We start from the raw sequence: 24851 nt of genomic DNA on the forward strand, positions 1-24851 counted from the left end.
AATGCGAATAAATAATGTAACAATGAATGGCCAAAAAAGCCAGCTAAACTCTTCTTACAGCAACAAACGCGCCTGTGAAGTCTGCACCTCTGTGATTGTTTTTTTAGATATAAAAGTATGAATATTCCAACAATTACGAACATCTCACTGATTCCTAACAGAAAGTGCGGTAGCATTATGATGTTGTAATTTCATTATAATTTTATTTTAAATAAGAAAAAGTTTATCAATAGAATATTCCCAGGAGACTGCACTTGATATTCTCACAGCCAGCTACAGCAGCGTGGTTTGTAGTTTACATATTTTCTCTGTAATTAGTCATTCTTGTGCTACATATTCCTGAACTCATCGTAACTCATATGAACGTCTTCTTGGAACACTTGAATGTGTAATATGACATTGTTCCTGCATGCTAAACTAAATCCATTCAATCAAAGTTTCATTCAAATCCGATGTACGTGTATTATCGATCCGCCGCCGCGCCGCGCCGCGCCGGTTGCTAGGGTTGCCGACCGTCCGGGGATCCCGGGATCCCCGCGGGAATCCCCTTATGATGATTAGCATTCGTTGCAAAAAGTTCAAGTTGTGCAGAGCGAAACGAAAGCGGTAGGGTATGTGGGAAAATATTAAAAACCTTGCATTTATTCCCGATCACGAATGCCGCAGCTTAGCGTGTTTAGATTAAGGTTGTTAATTAATGTTTGTCAAAAATTTCTTCTGATTCATACCAGAAAAAAAACACACCCACATAGTGACGTTTTCCACAAATAATCTTTTTTTTTCAGTTCTTTTCATTCCCAGATTTTCGGTCGATCGAGTTGGCAACCCTAGTGGTTACTATGGAATTATTTTACATAAATGTGATTAATAATGTAGTAATTTAAATTTTAGAATTGTAGAAGTAAGCATTTTAGGGATATTTCAAAACGTTGGTAATATTAAGGTTATAAAATAAAGACTCGTAGATAAACAATTCGTTTATAATTATAAATTAAACTATTTTAAAAATACAAAAAAGTTCATTCGATTAATAAAAACGTTTGTTCTATTTTAAATACTTATTTACGCAATAAAATGGACCCCTAATAATTGATTCAACCTTATGTACCTATAGGTTTTTCAGACGTTTTTCTTCTTCCATGCGGTACACGGTCTTTGTTATTCATTCGTAGAGTGCGCGTATTCTGTGTGAAAAACATTCAGACTAACTATAGTAAGCCTGATTTCCAAGCTTTACAATAATGACAAATTAACAAATTAATAAAATGACATTTGAAATAACACGAGTGGAGCCTATCATACCAAAAAGTACCGCAATGATGTAATGCAAAGAATCGATCCAGTAACCCCTCTAGGATCCGGTACAACACATTAGTTTACTATTTGGCGCATTATCACTTTTAGACAAATACATATTATTAGTATTGATATAGATTATATATCACACGGCAGCATTCGGGCCACTCTCGCAGTCTGTATCTTGTATGTATATTATATAGTAATAGCTTTAATAAATTAAAATAATTGATTAGGACTGGTAAATACTAATTCTTTCTCCTTGTTTGTTTGCGACTTCTCCTCGACGCATGTTGTAGATTTTATTTTAACAGTAGCTTGGGAAAATACTTCAGTATTCGTTCTAATAAGGAAGATTTCGGTGGCGGCTTCTTCGCCCACTTGAAGGTGACGGGGTGAGGCTCGTAGCGCGGGGGCGGGAGCCTCTTCGCAGTCAGGGGGGAGGGCGGACGAGGCCAGGAGACGGGCGGAGCTTGTTGAGGCCGGAAGTACTTCATCTGGTCGTTGACCTCCGCAGCGAGGGAGTTGTAGGGCGGGCGCCGGGGGGCCGCCTTGTACACGGCCTTAACGAACGGCCTCATGCTCTGCATGTGGTGAGGTACGGTGTTGAGGAACCCCGGGTCAGGGTCTACGGACTCCTCGTGGACTTCGTACGCTGCGGCGTGCGAGTCTCCCGATGGGAAGCTGAACCTTTTTCCGGAAGAGAATCCCCTTCTCCCGTGATCCCCCGACTCTTCTCGGAAGTACTTCAAGAAATTAGATCCAGCAGACATGCTGTTGATATCGGAGAGCAGCTTGGCGTGCTCCTTCCTCAACTGGTCGTCCGTTCCGGGACCCCTGTCACCCCTCCTCGCCATGCGCCGGTGCTCGCGCTCCTCCGGTCGGAGCTTGGCTCTCCTCTCGCTTCCTTCGAGAGAACGTTCCGAAGTGTTGTATTTCTTTATTGGAGACGTTTTAGTTACTTTGTGCCTCTCCTGCGGCTGCCACTCATCTGAAACAAATAAAGAAGAGCATGCTACTTTATGTTGATTATACGATGAAATAATTAATCAAATTACATAAACCCCAAAGATCCACGATTTCGGGGCTTTGGCGTTGCCTACTAATCAATGGTTAATACACTATGACAAATCGACATGTTAGGTGTCATCGGTTAATTATGTCGATATTCGATTTATTTGCACTATTTTTTTAACAAACTGGCTGAATCCGGCAATGCTTTACTATTTCTAGATTTGAGTACACACATATACAATATATATATTCAATAAACACAATTGAAAATTTATATCAATTATTGTATTACTTAAAATTAGATGTATACATATACATGATTATTTTTGTGTTTTGGATTACATAAATTATTAGGATATGTGGCGAAAGAGAATTTCGGTTAATAAGAATTTGAACATTGTTTTTCTGTCACTGTCTTTCTGATGCCCCTTCGATACTGTGTGAAAAAATAACCGCACGTCGTGTCGGACCTTTTATGCCCAACCAAAATAGAAAAAATCGACGCTTCGTTGTCCTGTTTTCCGCACCTACAGACTGAACCGATTTTCTTTATTTTTTTAGAAAGAGCATTGGAACGAAAATTTCTGTATCGGAAAGTTTTTTGAAAACAATTATCATATTTATATACCCTTCGTCCAAAGACTGCAGATAAAACTGAGCGTTTTACGGGTTTTTGGGTGGTTCTAATTCCCCTAACAATCTATTTACCAACAAAAGCACAATGCCAATGCTAGACACGCCAATGGGTAATATCTATAATAATGTGTAAAAAACATTTCTCTAGTGCCACAATCCTAGGAGAAAATACGGGAATACGATTATACGAAGAAAAGTCAAACCATGTTTTGTCTTAATATAAACAATAATTATGTATAATTATAAAACATTGTTTCGTAATGCTTTTACGTAACCATAGTAACAGGTTCGGTTTTCTTAAATAAAACCATCGACTTATATACATAGACGCACCCTGAGCCCTCTTAAAATTTTTACACTTAACGCTTATTTAGTTGTTCTTTTACCGCCAGCCGGGTTTTGACATGAGCTTGATATTTGATTCAATACCAAAATGCCTGATTGTGAAAGCGTGTAAAAACTGTTCGGATACAAGGAAAAAGATAATGTAACTTTTTATGGGTATGTAGGTATCTAGGTACTTGTTTATACCACTGCTCTCATTGCTGAACTCTGCTCTTCTACCAACAGGGATGGGAGGTAGCTTTGCAACTAGAATAACGTAAAAATCTTCTAGTTTGATGTACGTTTTTTATTTCAATTTTATTAGTTATTGTCATTTATTTGTTATTTATTTTTCAAAAATTGTTCGTCTCATATAATTTTATAGAGGCAGTATTTTGTCTATAGTTAACCGTTTCAATTTTCATTTATTCGACATTTTAATATTTAGCAAATTACATCAGGGATGGAAAATACCTTAAAGAAGGGAATATGGAGGAAGAATTCAAGAAATATGGATGTTCAAACATAAACAAAATGGTGAATGTTACACAATGCGTAAAGTGGCCACTTAAACCAGCCAATGACAGGTCATTAGCCTAGTAAATGTCTAGACTTCCATATACCCTTATTTAAGGTATTCTCCATCTTTGTTGTAATTTGCAAAATATTAAAATGTCGAATCTTAATGACTACCGAGGGGGTAAAATCCAGTCTTTTGTATACAAACATTTGGAATAACTCAAATATTGTAATTAGTTTTTTTTCAAATATAAATAACAAATAATGGTCGTTGACAACAAACCCAGTTACCATGCAGGCGGCTTCAAAGTGACAAGCCGCCTCCCCCTTCTCCCTCCTACGTAGATGCACAAGCTTGAAAGAGAAGAGACGGTGATAGGAAAAAAACCGAGATAATCTACCACAGGAAACTTTTACGAATTGGCAGACACTGGACTATTTACAGTACACGTGCAGAAAATTAGCGGTGACGGAAAATCAGCTTCTATTCACCCATAATCATTTTGTAAACATTTTATTGAGAAACAATATAAAAAATTCAAAATTTCCATAGAATTAAAAGACAAAAACGCATAAAAAATTTCGTTAAATTTCCTCAGTTAAAAAAATTCAATCTTTAAATTAGAATTTTCCACAATATTTTACAAAATGAAATTCTGTCTTTCGAGTTGAGTCAACAAAATTAAAAGGTTACATCGACATGCATCCCTAGTCACGTGGGTAAAAAAAGCTATTAAAAAGTAGATTAAATTACCAAAAAAGCTTATGTCGGTGGAAAGGTTACGTATGCTTGTGTAACGGCAACTGATTTGTACGAAACTATAAAAAATAATAGTCGAGTTGTATGGCGTATGCCGTGGAATGAAATTAAATTGGTAAAGGGATTATTTTACGATTCTATACAGTCAGTTATTGAATATACCGTGGAATGTAGGTTCATCTCTCTCCAGGGCTGGTATTCCGAACGCGTTTACAGCGCGCTATAATCCGTATTTAGTACGTAAAAACGCGCTATACCGCGCTATAATTTCGTTTGGAATACCAGCCCAGGTCTAAATTAGTAACAACATGTAGGTTAAGATCAGGTCACGGCTGTTTTCCATCACATTTATGTAAAATTACCTGTAGGAACTCTCCAATCTGTGATTGTGGTTAGAATATTAATGATTTGAACCACTTAATTTTTAGATCTAAATTTGTTGCAACAGAGAGAGAAAAAAATTTGAGAAGGGAATATGAAAGTTTATATATTTACAGGGCTTATGACCTGTCATTGACAGGTGTAAATGGCCACTATTTGAATATCCACATGTCCTTAACTCTTCCATCTGTTGACTTTTGTGAAGTAAAAAAACTGAAACTTTGAACATACTCAAAACACGTTTGGATCACTTACTTTTTAATTATCCTTTAATGGAAAATAGAGGCGAATTGATTAAGGAAATCCTAATAGACTTTACAACTCTACCAACTCACATACAAATGTTACTTTCATGTATAAGAAACTGGAATATAAATTCAGCAATATGTACACATCTAAAAATAATATGTGTACAACAATAGACTTATGATTTTTTTGTCCGGGACACCTTTAAAAATTGTATATTTAAATTTATTTATTTTATTAGGTAAACAAACAGTATGTACACATATATTGCCAATTTCTTTGTATATTAGTGTAAGAAACTCATGCACACACCAAAAAAATGGTTAACACTTAATACAATAATTTAAATTATGTTCAATATAATAAATGTAAAAGAAACGAAATGAAAAAATATGTATTAAATAATAATAATAATAAAGTTTAATATCTGCATCTCTCAAAATTTCTATAATTTTTTACCTAAATTTACATACATTGTCACAAAAAATATCAGCCTCGGTAAATATATTGTTATATTGGTCGCATATTCTAGGCTTTGTAGATTGTTTAAAATAGTTTGTTGACGCGTTTTCAGTGTAAAACAGAATATTTTGTCTTGTCGGTCTAGATGGCACACGGAATGGAAGTCTTTCAAGTAGGTTTGGAGAATCAATTTTATTATTTATTAATTTGAATAAAAATAACTTTTTATTCATTTATTCATTTATTAGTTTAAACATTCATTGTTACAAAAATGGTACAAAAAACACTCTGGCAAATTCAGCTTGTACTAGGAGTAGGCTCAGTATATGGAGGATCGGCAAGCCAGAAATATTAATATGCCTAATGTTGCAATCGGTTTCTATATGGGCAATTGCCTGTTTTAAGAAACCGATTTGTTGCGGCAAATATGGTTTTTGAATATGTTTCCTATAAATAAAAACAATATTGAAGAAATAGAAAAACAGTTATAGCCCAAAAGAGAAGAAAAGAAAAAAAATATTACAGTTTACATTAAATATAAAAATACAATTAAGTATATAAATATAAAGTATACATACTACATACTACATACATACATATACACATACATACATATATACACACATATACATACATATACATATATATACACACATACATACACAATATATATGCACATGCGAAAATACAATAAATTTATACATGATTCAATGGGATGGCATAATATTTAGATTACTATCCTCAATAAATTCTCCGATTCCTTACTTCCAATGTCTGTCAACCAAATTTTTAATTTTTTTTTCAATACTGATGGTTTATCAGATTTCCAAAATGACGGTATCAGGTTGTAACTGGTCTTATATTATTCTTCGATTTTTAACAGAGCTAATTCCACGGTACTGCATACTTTCAGCATGATTAGAAAAGTTAATGTTTAACCGGTAGTCGACCTGCTTAAAAAAAATATTTGGACCCTTTCTAGTCTATTAATACTGACATTATAGTAAGGTGGTCAATAGGAGTACAGTATTCTAGCTGGGGACGAACAAATGTTTTGTAGAGTTTTACATATGTCTCAGCATGTTCAAAAGGTTTCCATACTCGCATTATAAGTCCGACCATTTTATACGTTTTTTTCAGGACTGATTCAATATGAATATTAAACATTAGTTTTGTATCAATAATAACACCTAAGTCGCGAATTTGACTATCTGTTATAGAGATCGGGGTATTATTTGCTACATAATGTTATAACGTCTGTTGTAAAATATAATCCGTAAAATAATTACTATTGTATCTGAAAATTTTAATCTCATAATATGTAAATAAAAATAAGTTCTCATAATTAATCTTTATTTTTAGAAGTATACCAGAGTTAAATAAAATAAATATGATATTATCAAGGTTTTGGGTGTTTTTCTTAGTAATGCATATTTTCATTGTGATTTTGTCCGCCTCGTGGCGTAATGGTCAGCGCGTTTGCCTATCATGCAAGAGGTCTCGAGTTCGATTCCCGACATGGTTGCTATAAAATATCTATTTGATAGAGTGTTTTCACACTAGCATATTTCATAGTCCCTGGACTAGTGCCTAAAGCGTAAAACTGATCAAGATGCGCTGCGATTGGTTACCTATGCAGTGTCCTATGTGACGATGGTGATGATTTTTGTTTTATTTCCAATTTTTGTTACTTTAATTTTAAGATCTATTATGTTCTATGTATTTTAAAGTTGTTCGAGGTTCATGTGATTTTTTTTTCTTGTTTTTATCAATAATGTTTGGCTCCCATTTAACATTTGTATATATTGTAAGTTTCTGGCCTATATTACCATGAATGATAAACGATATTATATTTATTTATTTTTTAAATACCAATAGGGGTGTACTTTATTTTAATTTGTTTTTATTTGGAAAAAAAACAGAAAATTTATAAAAAATTAATATCATAATATAATGTATGAGTCCAATTAAAATTTTTCACGACTGTATAATCCTTTTTGTAAACATACTAATGAACAGATTAAAAATATGTACGAGTTTATTAAAATATCATACGAGAGAGAAGAATAGGAGAATGAGAGGTTTATGGAGGAATGGGATTTTTGAATGCGAATGCGTAAAAATGTATTAAATGTGAGTAAATATAATTTTATCTTTACCAAAATCCAGTAAAAATAAATAAATGCGTTCAAATGAAAAGGAATTAAAGAAAATAATCTGATTGGTACCCACAACAAACGAATGTTGTTTGTAAACTCGTCTAGTGCTGCCCTGTTGGTCGACAAATAAAATATTTACGCTCCCAACTTTTTTTTACTGATTGGATTGAAGATTTTAAGAGCTTGCCCAGCGCTATTCTCATCAACAATGTTTGAGTATGTCCAAATGCATGCAGACTGGCTTAATTTCCTCCCTAGGGAGTTATTCATTATTTTTTTTTTTTGACAGGGTGGGAAAACATTTTTGAGAAGGTAATATGGAAGTCTAAGCATTTACAGGGTTTATGACCTGTTATTAGCTGGTTTAAATGGTCATTTTACACACTGTGTAAAAAAGGAGTATAAAATAATTGGAAAATTGTTTTCAGGCGTTGCCTAGTAGGTGATTTGGTTCAGCCGGATGAATCTCACCCACGGCCACGTGATAAAAGTTTCAACTCTTTTACTTCACAAAAGTCAACAGATGGAAGAGTTGAGGAAATGTGGATGTTCAAATATGGGCAGAAAGATGAATATTACAGTGCGTAAAGTGATCACTTAAACCAGCCAAAGGCAGGTCATAAGCCCTGTAAATGCCTAGTAGTTTTTACATTGGTAAAGTAAAACAGTACCCATTTAAAACATATAAGAAGTATTACAAATCGTATTAAATTAGGAGTAAACTGTACTAAATCAATTTGGTGCTTACGTAGAATGATAATTGGTTGAGCCGATAATTTTTGATTTTTTCAAATTTATTTATCAAAAGCATACAAAAAATAACAAATAAATTATCAAGTCCTACTAACTGAACTGCATAAAATGCAGTTCTTCAGCGGGTGCTTATAGTTAAGTTCTAATATATATATACATAATCTTATCTCTTAAGTTCTATAAACATATAAAAACTCATATTACTATGGAAAAAAAGAAAAATATGTATGTACATCGAAAATAAAAAATTGTCCAAATAAACACAAAAAACCTTGATACAAAAAACCGCGTTCTTTTTTGTTATTTTATATTTAATGGGAGCATATTATACATTTTTGGTACATTGTACTCTAGTGTTCTTTTCCCGTATTTATTATTAAATTAAGGGAAAGCTAGTCCATCTACACTAGTGAACCGAGTATTATTAACATGCTGCAATTTATTTCTATATTCAGATAGAGACACATGCTGAAAAAACTAGCTTGGGCCATAATAAAGCTCTAACGGATAAAATATTTATAGATTTATACAACAAGGATATGAATATCGTGTCGCTGACAGTACAATTTTATTTCAATTAATAATTTGATCATTGAATTTTGTAAGTTCTGTACACGGTTTATGTTTGAATTACTGGAAAAAGCCAGCAATTCGATCCATTTTAGCCAGAGAGAATCATTTCATGTAAGTAGATACTAGATAATATTGGTTTTGTAAGGTTACTACACCTGACGGGACATTTTTGCGTTTGGCAACACTGTTTGGCCTGCGCGCGATTATCTTCGCTTTTTCGACTGTTTACGTACGAATGCTTTTTGAATTGTAAAAAGTATTGTCCGCTATTTCGCCGTTTGAATATGCCGACGACATTAGACTATTCAATAAAAATCAAACAGATGTATTGACACACAATGACATAAAACGAAAACCTAACTATGTTGACTATATGGACAAACACAAACTTACTTACACTTAATGAAAAAAAATACAATATTATCCACATAGAATTAAGAATTGTCCAGAAGGAGCGGAGCGTAGAATCATATTTGAATACATCAGACTGTGTCCAATAATTATCCCACTTAGACATACTTTCGCCGCGCGCATACTTGAAGTCAACGCGTAATATTGTCAGATCGTGAAGGATATAACCATAACACAAATATAAGGTAAAAAAAAATTGTTAATTTTTCTAAAATTGTATTGTGCAGTCGGAAACATTGATTGACACAACAGAGTAGATAAGTAAAGGGTCATTTAATAAAAGTAATTAAATGAATGAACTTTGAACTTAAAATATAAAACAAATTTTATTTTACATTCTTTGGATATTTTTATACCATGTTATGTTTTAAAGATAATGTCGGTCAAATGTCCACCACGGCGTTGTTTAATCCGAGGTTCAATTTTCATTATTTCTCTTATTAGATGAGCAGAGTAGGGTAAAAATTTTTACTACCCTGGCAACACTAACGAAATTTCCGTTTTGTTTCTTCGACAATCTGACAGATGGAAACATAATTCAATTTTTAATTAATGCATTTGTGACATACGCATTCATTTGATAATTACGCATGAAATGTGATTGCATCATGTTTCTTTAAGATCCTAGCAGTATTTCTACACTTTAAAAGGACACAACACGGCATGGTTAAATTTGAATCAGGAGTTGCGTACTGAGCGACGTCTACAAAGAAACTAATGGGTCAAAACGTAAACCTACTCATTTATGAGTAGTTTAGTCGCCTTCTGTTTGATGTGCGTATGCTGTTTCTGGACTATTCTTAATTCTATGATTATCCATTTTGAATCTAGTAAACAATGTCATGAAGTAGATGCTTACATAAATAATGAACGAATAACTGAAATTGAACACGTTAAATACTTAGGACTAACAATTGACATGGACAATTCATATAAACAATTTAATTAGAAAAATGGCGTCATTGTCGAGTCCTTTTTTTAAATCGAAAACTTTGTTCCAAAAATGGAAAAAATTCTAATGTACAAAGCCTATGTAAAAACTAAAATATGTTTTATGCAACTACTATGGGGAACAGGAAATCAAAATTACATAAACAGACTACAAAGACAGCAAAATAAAATATTAAAGTTAGTATATGACCTACCTTATGCAACAGCAACTAAAGAACTTTCTAACCAAACTAAGTAATTAAATGTAACTGAACTCTTTAAACCAGAATCCTCAAAATTAGACAGTCGAGACTAATAAACCATGGACTGAAATTATACAATAAACTACCAGACAAATCTAAACAAAAGACTCAGACAACCTTTACAAAAGACGTTAAAAATATTATCATTGACAATAGAATGTTAATTTCAAAAGTAAAAATATTTTGTTAAATGTTTGTAGCCCGTAAGGGTTTATCAATGAAATTTTAAAACGCAAAAAAAAAGGTTTAACTTCGTCTTAACTCGCACAACGCCGCAAGCTTATCATCATCCATCGCCGTTCATCATCATCTGCCGCCTCCAGACGAAATTTTGTGCCTGCAGTGTTCCTGATCACCAATTTCTCTGACAGCGTGAGCTGATCGCCGACAAGGAAGAAGACTCAACACCAGGTCAGTCAGTGTTATTACATTTGGTTTTCTCTGATCTAAGTACATTTCAGATTGTTGGGTGCATCCACTGGCTCATATTGTCAGTTTGGAGAACTTATTTACTGTCCGCTATCACAAATTTATTTTAAAACGCAATGGCGATGATGGGACATACTGCTTACATGTATTGAGTACACAGCTTAATAATGCAAAGGTAATTAATTGTAAACATTTATCGCATTTCAAGTCATTTAAACATAAAGAAGTTATTACATTATTAGAACGATATTTTAGAGATTAATATTGCCTACATAATTTATGTGTATAAATTAAATTTACTTACCTCCAAGTGCGCAGTCGTAGAATTTTTTAGAAGGTCCTCGGTAATAGAAAGGGTGCAAGTAATGCTAGAAAACAAAATACGATCATGTGATTAGATTTGACATTTTTATATATTAATTTTATTTAAGGGGGAATTGTACAAAAAACTGAAAAAAAAAAACAATTAAAAGCCAATTACACCATTTCGCGATAAATATAAAAATAGATAAAAATATATAAAATAAATATATAAAATATGTTTGTGTTTAATACATGTAGAATAATATGTGTGTGAGGGTGTGTGTACATATATGTATAAAAACGAACATTAATTTTACTGCCGGGAAGAGTTTAAAGTTGAACGTTTCATTATTTTACCGACAGAACACACGCCTTCCGATTCAATAGATCAAAGTGCAAAAAATACATTTTTTACAATATTTTAAGTATAGTGAAAGAAAACAAAATTGAACAAATGACAAATATGCTCCTAAAAATGAAAATGGAGGAAACAAGAAGACTGAATAAATATATTTTTGGAATGCTAGCTCAATGATCAGTGGGATCACTTTAAGCAGATTAAAGTTTGAATAGAGATGGCGAGGAACTGCTTTTTCAAAATGCGTGACCTCCTTAATAATAGAGACTCCGACTTCAATCTGCGTTTGCGTATTTTGCGTTGTTGTATCTTTTCAGTACTTAGATCTCTACGGCGCCGAAAGCTGGACTCTCCAAGCTACACAGAGAGAATAAAAGCATTCGAAATGTGGTGCTACAGAAGAATGCTTAAAATATCATAATAAGACATAGTTCGCAACGAAGAAGTATTAAGACAAATGAAAAAAGAAAGAGAAATGATAAACACAATCGAAAATGAAAGACAGAGTACTTGGATATTTTGAGCGGGGAGAGAAGTACGAAATGTTGAAGGAAACCGCATTGTAGAAAGAAGACGTATCACCTGGCTTAAAAAGAAAGTGGTTCCGACGTAGCTACTAATCCTTAATTTTTATAAATTGCCATGACAGGCCAACCTCCACCGCGGAGTGGCACCATAAGAAAAATAAGAAAATGTGTTATATGCAACAGCAGTGGGGAACAGAAAACCAAAATGACATAAATAATCTTCAACGACATCAAAATATAATTTTGAAGTTAATACGAGTGCATGACCTCTCTCGCAACACCAACTACAGAACTTTTTTTTAAAAACTTAACAATTAAACATAACTGAACTTTTTAAACAAAAATCTTTCAAATTTATTCATAAATTAGCCACTGATGTCATTGTGGACGAGGAACGAACATTGTAATAAACACGGACGCAATACGAGAATATCAGAACAATATCACATTCAGCATTTAAAAACGAAACAAGAATAATCAAGACTTATAAATCAGGGACTGAAATTTTCTATTCGTATAAAGACACATATTACCAATAAAATAACATATCCCTAACTCTAATTATACAATAAACTAACAGACAAAGCTTTAGTTTTGAAACTTTATTGAAAACTGGGTCTTTTGTTTACAAAAAAAAATGAAAATGTAATCATAAATACGTTATGAAGAATAGAGTATGAATCAAAAATAAAAAGTATACTCTGTTAAATGAACGTAATAATCCGTAAGGCTTTGTAAATTAATTTAAAAAAGAAAAATATGGAAACTGCTTTTGAAAGGACTGGTTTAAGTTGTCCCTATTTTCTAATCTTCCACATTTCTACAATTTTCATATGATTTTATTTATAGAGTGTACACATCGCATGCCGCGATATAGTTGTACTATATCGCAGTATGCAAACGATTATTTTAAATCATTTTCATTTCATTCTTCGTACTCTCGGGCGTCGCATCATACATTTTCATGTTTATACACGTTTTTCAGGGCCAGACCGCGAAACTTTAAAGGATCATTCCCCATGGCAACCTTTAAAAAAATCTCTCAAAATTTTTCCAAAAGGAAAATAATTTTAATTTCTCGGGCAAGCAGTCCCTCCGCAAAACCTTACCCCTTTCCTACGCAGCCGCTTCCCTTGTCCGCGTCTGGTGCGTATCGCTTCGTTGGTCAAATACGTTTTGATCGCAATTGTTTTGTTGGGGGTAGGGGTTGCGGAAGGGATGCTTGTCCGAGAAATTAAAGATTTACTACATTTTGAGATCAAAAAAAAATATTTTTTGGAAAAATTTAATCAGGATTTTTTTTAAGCTTACCTTGAGGAATGTTCCTCTGAAGTTTCGCGGTCTGGCCCTGAAAACCGTGTATAGGTAAAACATAAAAATTATAGAATTCAGATTTTTTAAAATACGTTTTACTTTTTCTGTTTTAATGTCTATTATATAATTATATACATTTTATAATCTATATACATTTTATAATCTATATATATCTATCTATCTATCTATCTATATACTCGTATATATAATTGAATCGCCGTTTTGTGTCTCGCAAAAACTCGAAAATGGCTCGACAGATTTACGTGCTGTTTTTTGCAAAATGTTCCAGTTCACGTACTGAAAGTTTACAAATAATAACATCGTTAATATGGTAAGTGGAAAACAGTTAGAAGCATACATGTGTTTTCATTGATTTTCCAGGGTTGCATTCGACCGAAATGCATAAACTGAAAAATTTGGAGGATGTTGTTTTTTCATTTATTAAAAAAGTTTTTATTTAAACATTTACAAACAGCAATTATTTTTAATGGATCCTAAATTGATTAATTTCCTTACGATTTCTTAATTTCTACATAACAACAAATTTACTTCTGATATAGACATTTTTAATACGACAATTATCTATTTTAAAACATTCTTAAATGCACTGTTTGAAACTAATTATTCATGTCGTAATGATACTTTCTTTTTCATACAATTTTTTCTTTGTTTTTGATGTGTATTATTATTTATTATTATCTTTTTCTGAAATTAATGTATCAAATATTTTTGTGTACCAGATTTTATGTTATTATCTTATATATACTTACTGTAAACTAATTTTTATTATTTGTTTTTAACAATAATTTGTTAATACCATATTTTTTTATACGTATAAGTATATGTAAATGTATTTATTTTTTTGTTTAAATTCTTTACATGTTATTTACAATTTGCTTTTAATTTAATTACTTTTCTTATATCTATGTATTTTTTTTCTTTTTACTATTTAAAGTTTCACTTTTTATTTTGCATAGCAGTATGCTTTTTATTGTTTCTACATGTATACAAAAAAGCGTTGTTTATCTTTTAAATTTTTACTTACTATGTTTGTACTTATCTGTATATTTTTTGTAAATGCCCTTTGGGCGTATTGTAAAATTAAATAAATAAATAAAAAATAAATAAATAACAACTTATTTTTAATGGATTTTTAGTAATGCCTTAATAATTTTATTTGACTTTTAATACATTTTTACAAAACCACCACCACTCTTTCTAAGAAGACCAGAGTTTGGCAGTTGCAAAAAGAATTTTATATTTATATAAATGATTATAAAACATGCTCTAAAGAAAAGGTCGTTTTTCCTTGAGTTAGTCCTAGGTACTGGCAAATTAAATGTTATATGGAGTCTTGTTCTGTTGGGGACAAGATATTCTAAAGATTTTGTAAGTTAAGCGCAGTCTACGACGTTGTTTACTAGTTTAAACAGGAATATTTGATCTGCAATCACTATTCTATACTCCAGAGTTTAAATTGAATTTGGCGTACAATGAAATTTGTATTTTATTCAATTTATCCATTTCTTCTTTGTCTTTTCTAGGATGCTTACGTGTATTTTATATTTGGGATTCCATTTAATTGAAATATATTCTAACTGACTTCTCACAGGTGTGTTATAAAGCAATGTAAATGTTTTAATGTTTTTGAAGTCATTAGACATTCGCATTATAAAACCTGGCATTTTGTATGCCTTATTAATAATTTAATTAATGTGAATATAGAACATAAGTTTCTGATATCGTTTTCTTCCTCGGAACCATTACATTCATTAGAGCATACTAAAAATTTGAATGATTATGTTTGCGCGAGAAAAATATACAAGTGCTTTTATTAATGTCAAGGGTAAGATTGTTGATGTGGCAATAATCTGAATGGTGGTTTAGATCAGATTGTAGGAGGTTGCAGTCCTCGATTGAATTTATTTTTATGTATATTTTACTGTCATCAGCAAAGAGTACAGATTTGGCATGATGAAAGTATTCCTGAATGTCTTAAATAAATAAATTGAATGGGTTCTAAAATTTATCCTTGTGGTACGCCAGATGTAACCGAAAAGCAGTTGGATTTATATCCAGCAATTACCACAACTTGTGATCTGGTATCAATGTAAGAACACATCCATTGATATAAATCATACTGATGCCTATTAGTTTCATTTTTAATAGTAAAGTCAACTTTATCGAAGGCTTTATTAAAGTCCGTGTAGATTGAATCAACTTGGCATCGGTTATCCATATTTTTTAGAAGATAATTAGTATGGTAAACTAAATTTGTTACTGTAAATCTTCCAGGTATAAAACCATGTAAATGATTATATTTTTCCGTCGGCCATACTTAATATTAAAGTATGTTTTACAAATATCCAATTACCATCAAACTCTATCCCAGTGTGTCTCAACGTTTGAATTTGATCATTTACATTCTTAACTTCTATTTTAGTAAATTGTGTAGTCTTCTTGGCGATTATAAGTTTAAGTGGTCTACAGTGTCTAAGAGAAGGTGCTGTTAGATTTCTCCATATGAATGTCACTATCTTTAGGGTTACCTGACACTATTGGAACAACGGATATAATGAAAATACTCGCATCGGAAATAGTTTCATCTTGAAATGCTTGTTTGTATTCTGCCTGGCCAGACGTTCCATCGCAACCCCATTTTGTGTGTAAAGTCCAGCAAATGTATTTCAGCAGAAATTTCATTAATGAATATATTTTCAGGGTAATATTTTTATGCTTTAGTCAAAATTTACTTATACACATAGTCAATACTTGTGTCTTTCTTATGAGATAAAAACTTTGGGTTGATATTGGTTGATTTGGTACTTAAAGGCTTGACGCGATTGAATTATATATTTATTTTTTTAATGTAAGGGCTCACAATCACAGCCTTTAAATAAGGCCAAAATAAAAACATGCAAAACTTATTTTATAACAAATAATTAGTTACGAGTACATACTTCAAGCTTTAGAATTCATTGCAAAAACCACCAAAATTTGTCAGAAAACAATAATGTTACTATTTATATCCTGTAATTATTTTCATGACTAAAAATTGTGTTGCTTTTAATTGAAAAAAATCTCTTATTGTTTTTATGTATATTTCATTTTTACTTTTTATGTTTATTCATTTACATATGTTTTTTTTTTCTTTTTAAAACTAGTATTTTAACCGTATCTTATTTTAAAAAAAATTATAAATGGTATATTCTGTAATTTATTTTTGTCGGTATGTTTTCCAATTTATATTTTTGTTTAATTTCTTAATTACTCATTTTATATATTATAATGTGTATTTGTGGTTCAATTTTTATTATTATCGGTATGTTTTATAATTTATAATAATTGTGTCTCATTTATTTACTATTAATGGCATATTTTCTAATCTATTTTTATGATTCAATTTTTATTATTATTACTTGCATGTTTTCTAATTTAAATTTATATTGATTTTTTATAATGTTATTATTATTCTTTGAATTTATTAAGCATCATTTAATGAAATTAAAAAAAAAAAAAACACATGAATAAAATAAGGTCCTTCCTAAACACAGGAATTTCCTAGCTAGTCGGGACCTGAAACAAATAAACTCTGTACATTTTAAAACTGTGAAATACTAAATAAATATATAAAATAAATAAATTTCAGTGATAATATTTCACAGTTCACAAATTTACAAACATAGCCGTCCGCCAAGAAGTCAAACTTTGAACTGACGCAACTCTCTCAGTTTGCATGTAAGGGGAATGACACACGAGTCACCCAGAGGTAGGTATATTGTCATTTCTCAAAATCCAAGTAATTTGGAATCTAGGGTTTCGACCAGGTTTTCGGGAATTTTTGCCTTAGTGCGCTGTTACCAAAATACGAATTTTATTTTTGCCACTTATACTAACTGGGTGACCATAATTTCTAATAATCATTTTTAATACTATACGGCAACATAATAGCAATATACAATCACAAATGTTTAACAACTATAAAACAAAACGCCAAAAGATTAAGCAACACATAAAAATGTACGAGTTTGGATAAGCGAGCGCAGAAAATTTTAATTGTGTTTTACATTTTACGTGGGTTGCACAAGGATCCATGAGTGGATAAAGCCAAATAGGTAAAATGTGTGTACTGTTTATGAAATTTGTTCTATTGGTTTTTATAAATTGGTTATGTTTTTTATGTTTATTTCAGTTTATATCGTTTATTATGTTAATAATAATTAGGTTTATTGGATTAATTACGTTTTTTTTATTGTTATTACTATGTTTACTTAGTTAAATAGCTAATTCAGGGCATGTTTCACATTTTGTAAAATGTTTCCCTCGGCACGGGACACCCCAGTGAGGGAACATTATTCTGTTTAAAAAAAGAATACAAGCAATGTAAAAGTATAAATAAATAAATATGTACAGTTAATTTTTTATCAATAATCATTATTAACATGTTACAACAGAGATGAAGAACATTTAAGAGAAGGTAATATAGAAGTCTAGGCATCTACAGGGCTTATGACCTGTCAATGGCTGGTTTAAGTGGCCACTTTACACACTGTGTAACATTCACCATTCTGCCTATATTTGAACATCTATATTCCTTCAATTCTTTCATCTGTTGATGTTTGTGAAGTAAAGAGCTGAAACCTTTATTTATGCGGGTGAGATTCATCTAATTGAATTATTTCATCATCATTATCTCAAATCATTATTTCAAAAGCATTTACGATGTTGTTCAAATGTTGTGGAACCCACATCTTTTTCAAAAACTTGCGGTAATTAATAATTAAAATATTATCTCTGGGTAGATTACAATATTTTGCAAGAATATTGATTTGCATATTGTCAAACTTAATTACCCTCGTGAGTCCTTAACTCGGTATTTCTAGTTCTCGTTCAATACATTTTTATTATGTCATTTTTAACCTTTTCTTTTCTTATTTCAGTTACATATTTTTTATTTTAATTTTCATAGAAAGATTAAATTTTTATTTTGTAGATATAATTTTTTTATTTATTTTGTTTTACTTTTAATTTTTAATCTTGTTTTGGTACGCACTACTTTTACTTTTTTTTCTAAACTTTAAAATATATTCAGTATAATAATATATGTTCATTATTTTATGTGTCCAATATTATGTTGGTACTCTTTCATTTGAATCCTTATAAAAACCAATGTCTGTGCATCCGATGACCAACTATTATTTAATTTAACCAAGCTGTTATTTACAAATATTCAATAACATTGTGTAAAAAGTTTGACCATAAAGTTAATGCTTTAAATATTAATCATATTATTTAATAGTTTATCGGGACAAACGTGATTTAATGCTTTATGTTTTTATTCTTATAATTTATAAATATTGAAATAACATGTGTCTTATATTGAATACAGACTCAAAATAAATAATCAAGAAACTGAGTCCCTAACTCGATATTGCCAAAACAACACAATTGAAAACCAATCATAGCATTACTACCAATGAGGCCGTAATTTAACTAAACTTTAACTCATTTCAACAAAACTCCTCTTTTGGACATAATAATAAACAGGCTTTATGTTCAACAATGTTTTTGTATGTCCAAATGCTTGCAGACTGGATTTCCTCCCTAGGGAGATATTTACATTTAAACTTATTTCAACACAGAGGGAAAACATTTTTGAGAAGGGAATGTGGAAGTCTAGGCATTTACAGGGCTTGTGACCTGCAGCTAATGACAGGTCATAGGCCCTGTAAATGCCTAGACTTCCATATTCTATTCTTTAAAAAAATCCCCTCTCTGCTAAAATAAATTTAGGCTTTATGTTAATTACTTATTAACAAATTACAACAGGGATGGAGAATACCTTAAATAAGGGAATATGGAAGTCTAGGCATTTACAGGGCTTATGACCTGTCATTGGCTGGTTTAAGTGGCCACTTTACACACTGTGTAACACTTACCATTCTGCCCATGTGTGAACATCCATATTTTCTTCCATTTGTTGATTTTAGTGAAGTCAAAGAGCTGAAACCTTTATTGTTGGGAAGAGATTCATCTGACTGAACTATTTCACATACTAGGCAACGGCTGAAAACAATTTTCCAATTTTCAAACTTCTTCTTGGACCAGTTGGTTTTATTACAATATTTGAGTTTGTCCAAATGCTTGTAAACAAAAGACTGGATTTCACCCCCTCGGGGGTCATTAAGATTAACAAATTACAACATTACTGATATTATATATTTGAATTGTTATGTCTTTAAATTTAATCGGTAAAGTAAACAAAAATAGAGGTGTCTCGACATTTTAACATTTTTAAGAGACTATTTTCACACATAAAAAGGCACTCGAGTTGACGTATCTTCATTGGGGATGGGTAAAAATACAAAATAAGTTTACAGAGGTAAAACATATACCTATAGAATTAAAGCGAAAAGTAGAAAAAGCTAAAATAAAAATGATTCGCACGCAGGTAACTTGGAAATAATATATAAATACGTAAATTATTTACAATGTAAATACATAAACTAGTTTAATGTTACTACCATATTTTTATTTTCAGTAATTGTATATATTAAAATTAGTATTGCATAATTAAAATGGTATAACATTAATACATGTACAAACACAAATATTATATATCAAAGTACAACTATGTTGGAATACTTACATATTTTGCTCGGTTGGTAGAAATTGCTACATAGCAATAAATTACATAAGAACTCTACAAAATTATAAAATATACAATTGCTTAAAAAACAGTATTTTTCGTTGGTCTAAATTTTTGTACACAAAGACTGGATATCAGCCCCTAGGGAGTTATTAAGATTAACATATTGCAACTAGGATAGTGAACATTTTAGAGAAGAAAATAGGCATTTACGGGACACCACACATCATTGGCCTGTCTAAGGGGTCACTTTACACAACGTGTAACAATTCGCCAAGTTGCCAATGTTTGAACATCCTTACTTATTTCTTATTTCTTAAATTCTTCAATCTGTTTAATTTTGTGAAGTTAAACTACTAAAACCTTTATTTACGTGGATGAGATTCGCCCGATTGATTTTTTTTACCTACTATTTAACTTATTCTACGAGAATAAAGGTTTCAGCTCTTTGGCTTCATAAGAATCATCAGATCGAAAAATTTTAAGAAACAATATGGATGTTCAAGCAAAGGCAAAATAGTGACAGTTACAGTGTGTAAACTGGTCACTCAGAACAGCCATTAACAGGTCATAAGCCCTGTAAATGCCTAGACATCCATATCCTTCTTTAAAATGTTCTCCTTCTCTGTTGTAATATAATATATTAGTTGCAATATATAAATAGGGGATCATCTTTCTACGAAACTATGTTAGTAGCTAGTGTTTAAATATTTTATTACCTGCCTGAAGTATAAGACTGATCACTCGACATTCGTGGAGTGAGCGATCGAGAGGGGCTGCATTGGGTGTGCTAATGCAACGCCCTATGCACCACGGGGTACAGATAGAGGATAATATGGTGATGATAAAAATGCTTTGAAAATAATCATGACAGCTTTTATTATTCCAAAAATATGAATAGAGATTGTAATCTTTTGTAACGTCACTTAATATAATAATAATAGTATATGAAGCGTGACAATTTTTTTTTATTTTTTTTAAATTTAAATCTTAAAGTAGGGCACACATATCATACATATTGTTATGTGTGTTCTAATAATAACATTGCAAATATATTTAATTTATAAATTGTTTATCACATATGTCTTGACCATTATTTTAAATTTTGATATGTTTTTTTCTTCATAAATATTTTTTTCCATTTCGTAATACTTTTTAATTGCTTTAAATAACAATTGAGTTTTGTGACTTTGCCTTTTTCCTAAATGGAAGTCTAATTTTGTTCTTTTCTCTAGTATTGTGATCGTGTTCATGCTGGTTCCGATCATTTTTTTTCCAAAATTCTGTTTTTTTATTAGAGTTTATAATTTTATGAACAAATATCATTGTATTGTAAAATATTGTATTTAACATTGTCTTATTTTTTACGTGATAATTTTCTCCGAAAACCACCCCCAAAAACATATTATTTTCAACATATTATCGCTGAATTAGACTTTACTTTGTTATTATATTCCGATGAAAAGAGATTAATATGTATTGTGTTGTATTCATAAGCAGACGCCCTTTTCAAATACGTTATGTATTTTGTATGTTATTTGAAAATAAAACTACCTTCGTATAAATTTCTCGTAGAATTAATAAGATTTTCATGTATCACACAATAGCAGTCGGCAGAATTCAGTCGATGCTTTCAGGATGTAAACCTACAAGTTTTAATATGAGTTTTTAAGTTGTATATCGCCCGTTTGGAATATCCATAAACCAGTGGTTTTCAACGTATTTTAATACGCGACCGCTTTACAAGATAAAAAAAGTCTGGCGCCCCCTGCGATTATAACTTTATCATACCACGCGCATGTCTGCGATTTCAACGAGGACGTATTTAAATTTCTTTAATTGAAAAATCAAGTTTTATATTTTATTATAAAATCATTGATTTTTTTTTAATTCCCTGAAGTTACAACAAACTCATTTAAGAACAGAAATATATTTACATGAATGTATAGTAATAATATAGTAATAAGAAATAATATTTACATAAATCTGAAATAATATAGCAAGTATATAATGCAATGAAATTAAAACAAAACGTTTTAATAAACATTTACAAATGGTAAGAAATATCTGAAGAAAACAGAAACATTCATCAGTGAGGGGTCATTTAAAGCCCAAATGCCCGATTGTGCATGAAATTGTGTGAAAACTATTCGAATAAAAGAAAAAAGAGAAATACTTTTCGTTGTTATGTAGGAATTTAGGTACTTGTTTATGATTGAATTCCAAATCTAAAAATAATTAGTACTCAAATATTGAAAATTTAAGTAGATAAGTACTTTTTTCCTTTATTAGAGTCTTCTGCCAAAACATGATAACATCGGTCAAAAACAAGTTACGTGAATTTACAAAGTTATTATAATAAACATAAAAACAACACTAATCAAAAGGAATAACAATATGGACCCGACAACATACAACCAACATACATGTACAAGAATAACGTAAAATGTTAGTTGGAATAATAAAGATGAAACTAAACTAACAAAATTCCAGCATAAATTGAAATGGGCACTAACAGAAAAAACCCACCAAAAACCCGATGGCATATTTTTAACGGAAAAGAGATACTTGCAGTAAAATACACATAGAAAGATAAAACTTTCTAACTAAAAAATTACAACAAAATCTTATAATAATGATAAATTTTGGCCATTTAATAAAATAAACGCAAGGGAGCAAAAAAGAAGTAAAAATATTTTATATAAACCTAGAAAGAAGAGTAATTTATTGGAAAAAATAAAGAAATATTTTAAACATATTATTTCAATGAAATAAATATTACATATCATAATAAGAAACAGTTTGAACACATAAAAATATACACAAAATTTATTCAATGAGAAATTTGTACAAGAAAGAATTTGAGATAAACAAGGAAAGGTTATTAAATTCCATTTTCTAGTAGTGAGTTATTTCAAACTCGTTGAAAATGGCCCTCCAAATTAAATATTTGGGTTAATCATAAGAACGCAAATACTTCATTTTATTAAAAAAAAAAAAACATAAGTAAAATATCAAATAATGTTTGCCTCTCAGTCATTAAAGGACCTACAAAAAAATGTGATTTAGATCTCTAATGCCTCCGCATTCGCAGGTATTGGAGTCTAAAATTTTAATTTCAAAAGATGAGATAGATTGCAACAGTGGCCAGACCTGATACGTCAAAAAGTAAGAATCCTAGACTTATCTATTGAGTTCACACGTGCTATTTTATCAAATTGTTTATGTTTGAATTCCAAAACATTAAATAATTATTTTTGCAAATTTAGATCTCTGCTCCTTTACCAAAGGGGGTGCACTTTACGTAGGAATGCAATTTTCAAAAATGTATTAAATGTCAGTTAATTTTATTTTATCATTACTGAAAATCCATTAGGAAAAAATAAATGGATGGAAATTATAAGAAATTTAAGGAAATACTCTGATTGGGATCTATGAAAAGCTAACGTTGTTTGTAAACATTCAAAAACAATTGTTTTCGTACCCAAAAAAACGCCATCGTTCCAATTTTTTTGTATTTGCATTCTCGTCGAGTGCAGCCCCAGTGAAAGATAAAAAAAATAAGTTTACCGCCGCGCCGGCGCCGTGTCAATACTTTGACGCGGTAAAACTGTTTGAAAAAATACGCATGTAAATAAATTACAGAATACTAAAGGTGTAGGTACATTTTGAATTACCCCATATCCGATGCCTTGGGTTATGTCGGTGTGTGCGTATCCGTGAGTACTATCATTCGGATTTTCCTCGGCAACATTTTCACCGAATGCAAAACCGTAGACACTGTGCACGATCAATCCGAACAAGAGGCAGGAACACATGATGCCGAGGTACGGTGGTGAAGTCAAGCGACTCGCCAGCACTGCTCTGGAGTCGAGACTGGCCCGCGGAGTCGCCCAGCCAGACGCAGAGGCCAGACCCCGTCGCGCCCGTCGTACCTCTCTCACCACTTTCTTCTGAACAATTTAACGCTCGAGCGGAGGTGACATTGAAAGCGATTGTCCGCGATTATCGATGCGGAAGAATGATGTCTTCTTAGCAGATTCTACCGAACCATCGATTGTAATGCTGATTTTTTTCACTTAAACACTTCAATGTTTATAGCACTTAATTGTGGCTTTCAACTGTATACAATTTTTATCGCATTATTGAAATTATAGTCAATGTAACCAAAAAATAAGACCAATTTAATTTAGTGTGTTTTTACCCTACTGTAAAAAAAGCAAATCAGTCGTATTTATCTTACGACTAAATTCACCCATTCTTCATTGATCGCGCCACTTGCCCGTTAGCAGATGCACGCTCGAAGTTGCTGGTTCGCGGGATGCGTTATCCTTTATTTACTTTGCCAACTGAACCCTAAATACAATGAATGCAATTCCTACCTTGCACTGGGGTTCTGGTACCTTATTGTTTGTTACTTGTCTCGCGGCAGTCAGGATCAGATCAGATCGTGGGGTCATGAAGGAGGGGCACTTGAGATGGTTTCTTGATTATAATTATTTCACGAGACAGTGGATAAAGTAACTGGTTCGCGATCGCGGTGA

General features: G+C 31.5%; 1 protein-coding gene across 3 annotated transcripts; it reads right to left on the reverse strand.

The window, feature by feature from the left end:
• Positions 1–802: 802 nt before the first annotated feature.
• Positions 803–24258, reverse strand: LOC148276492 (uncharacterized). 3 transcript variants are annotated; one of them, XM_088234167.1, is made up of 3 exons: positions 23985–24258; positions 11461–11524; positions 803–2287 (listed from the first exon to the last, which is right to left on the reverse strand). In XM_088234167.1, exons 1-3 carry the CDS (start codon positions 24123–24125, stop codon positions 1599–1601), a joined length of 894 nt encoding a protein of 297 aa, XP_088090293.1. In that variant the 5' UTR covers positions 24126–24258; the 3' UTR covers positions 803–1598. The 3 variants fall into 3 exon arrangements, with proteins under 3 accessions (XP_088090293.1, XP_088090292.1, XP_088090294.1); XM_088234166.1 differs by having other exon boundaries at positions 23973–24248; XM_088234168.1 differs by lacking the exon at positions 11461–11524 and having other exon boundaries at positions 23973–24057.
• Between the last annotated feature and the right edge of the window lie 593 nt (positions 24259–24851).

The sequence above is a fragment of the Micrasema longulum genome, unplaced genomic scaffold, assembly GCF_059751315.1.
Source record: "Micrasema longulum isolate JH-2025_06_02 unplaced genomic scaffold, ASM5975131v1 h1tg001211l, whole genome shotgun sequence".
Classification (NCBI taxonomy): domain Eukaryota; kingdom Metazoa; phylum Arthropoda; class Insecta; order Trichoptera; family Brachycentridae; genus Micrasema; species Micrasema longulum.

Excerpts from the sequence above, each read along its gene's own strand:
- LOC148276492 (XM_088234166.1), bottom strand. The coding sequence starts at position 24,125 with ATGTGTTCCTGCCTCTTGTTCGGATTGATCGTGCACAGTGTCTACGGT. Across the intron at positions 11,525-23,972 it reads GATATGGGGTAATTCAAAAT|CATTACTTGCACCCTTTCTA; the intron begins GTACCTACACCT and ends TTTGTTTTCTAG. Across the intron at positions 2,288-11,460 it reads CTACGACTGCGCACTTGGAG|ATGAGTGGCAGCCGCAGGAG; the intron begins GTAAGTAAATTT and ends TATTTGTTTCAG.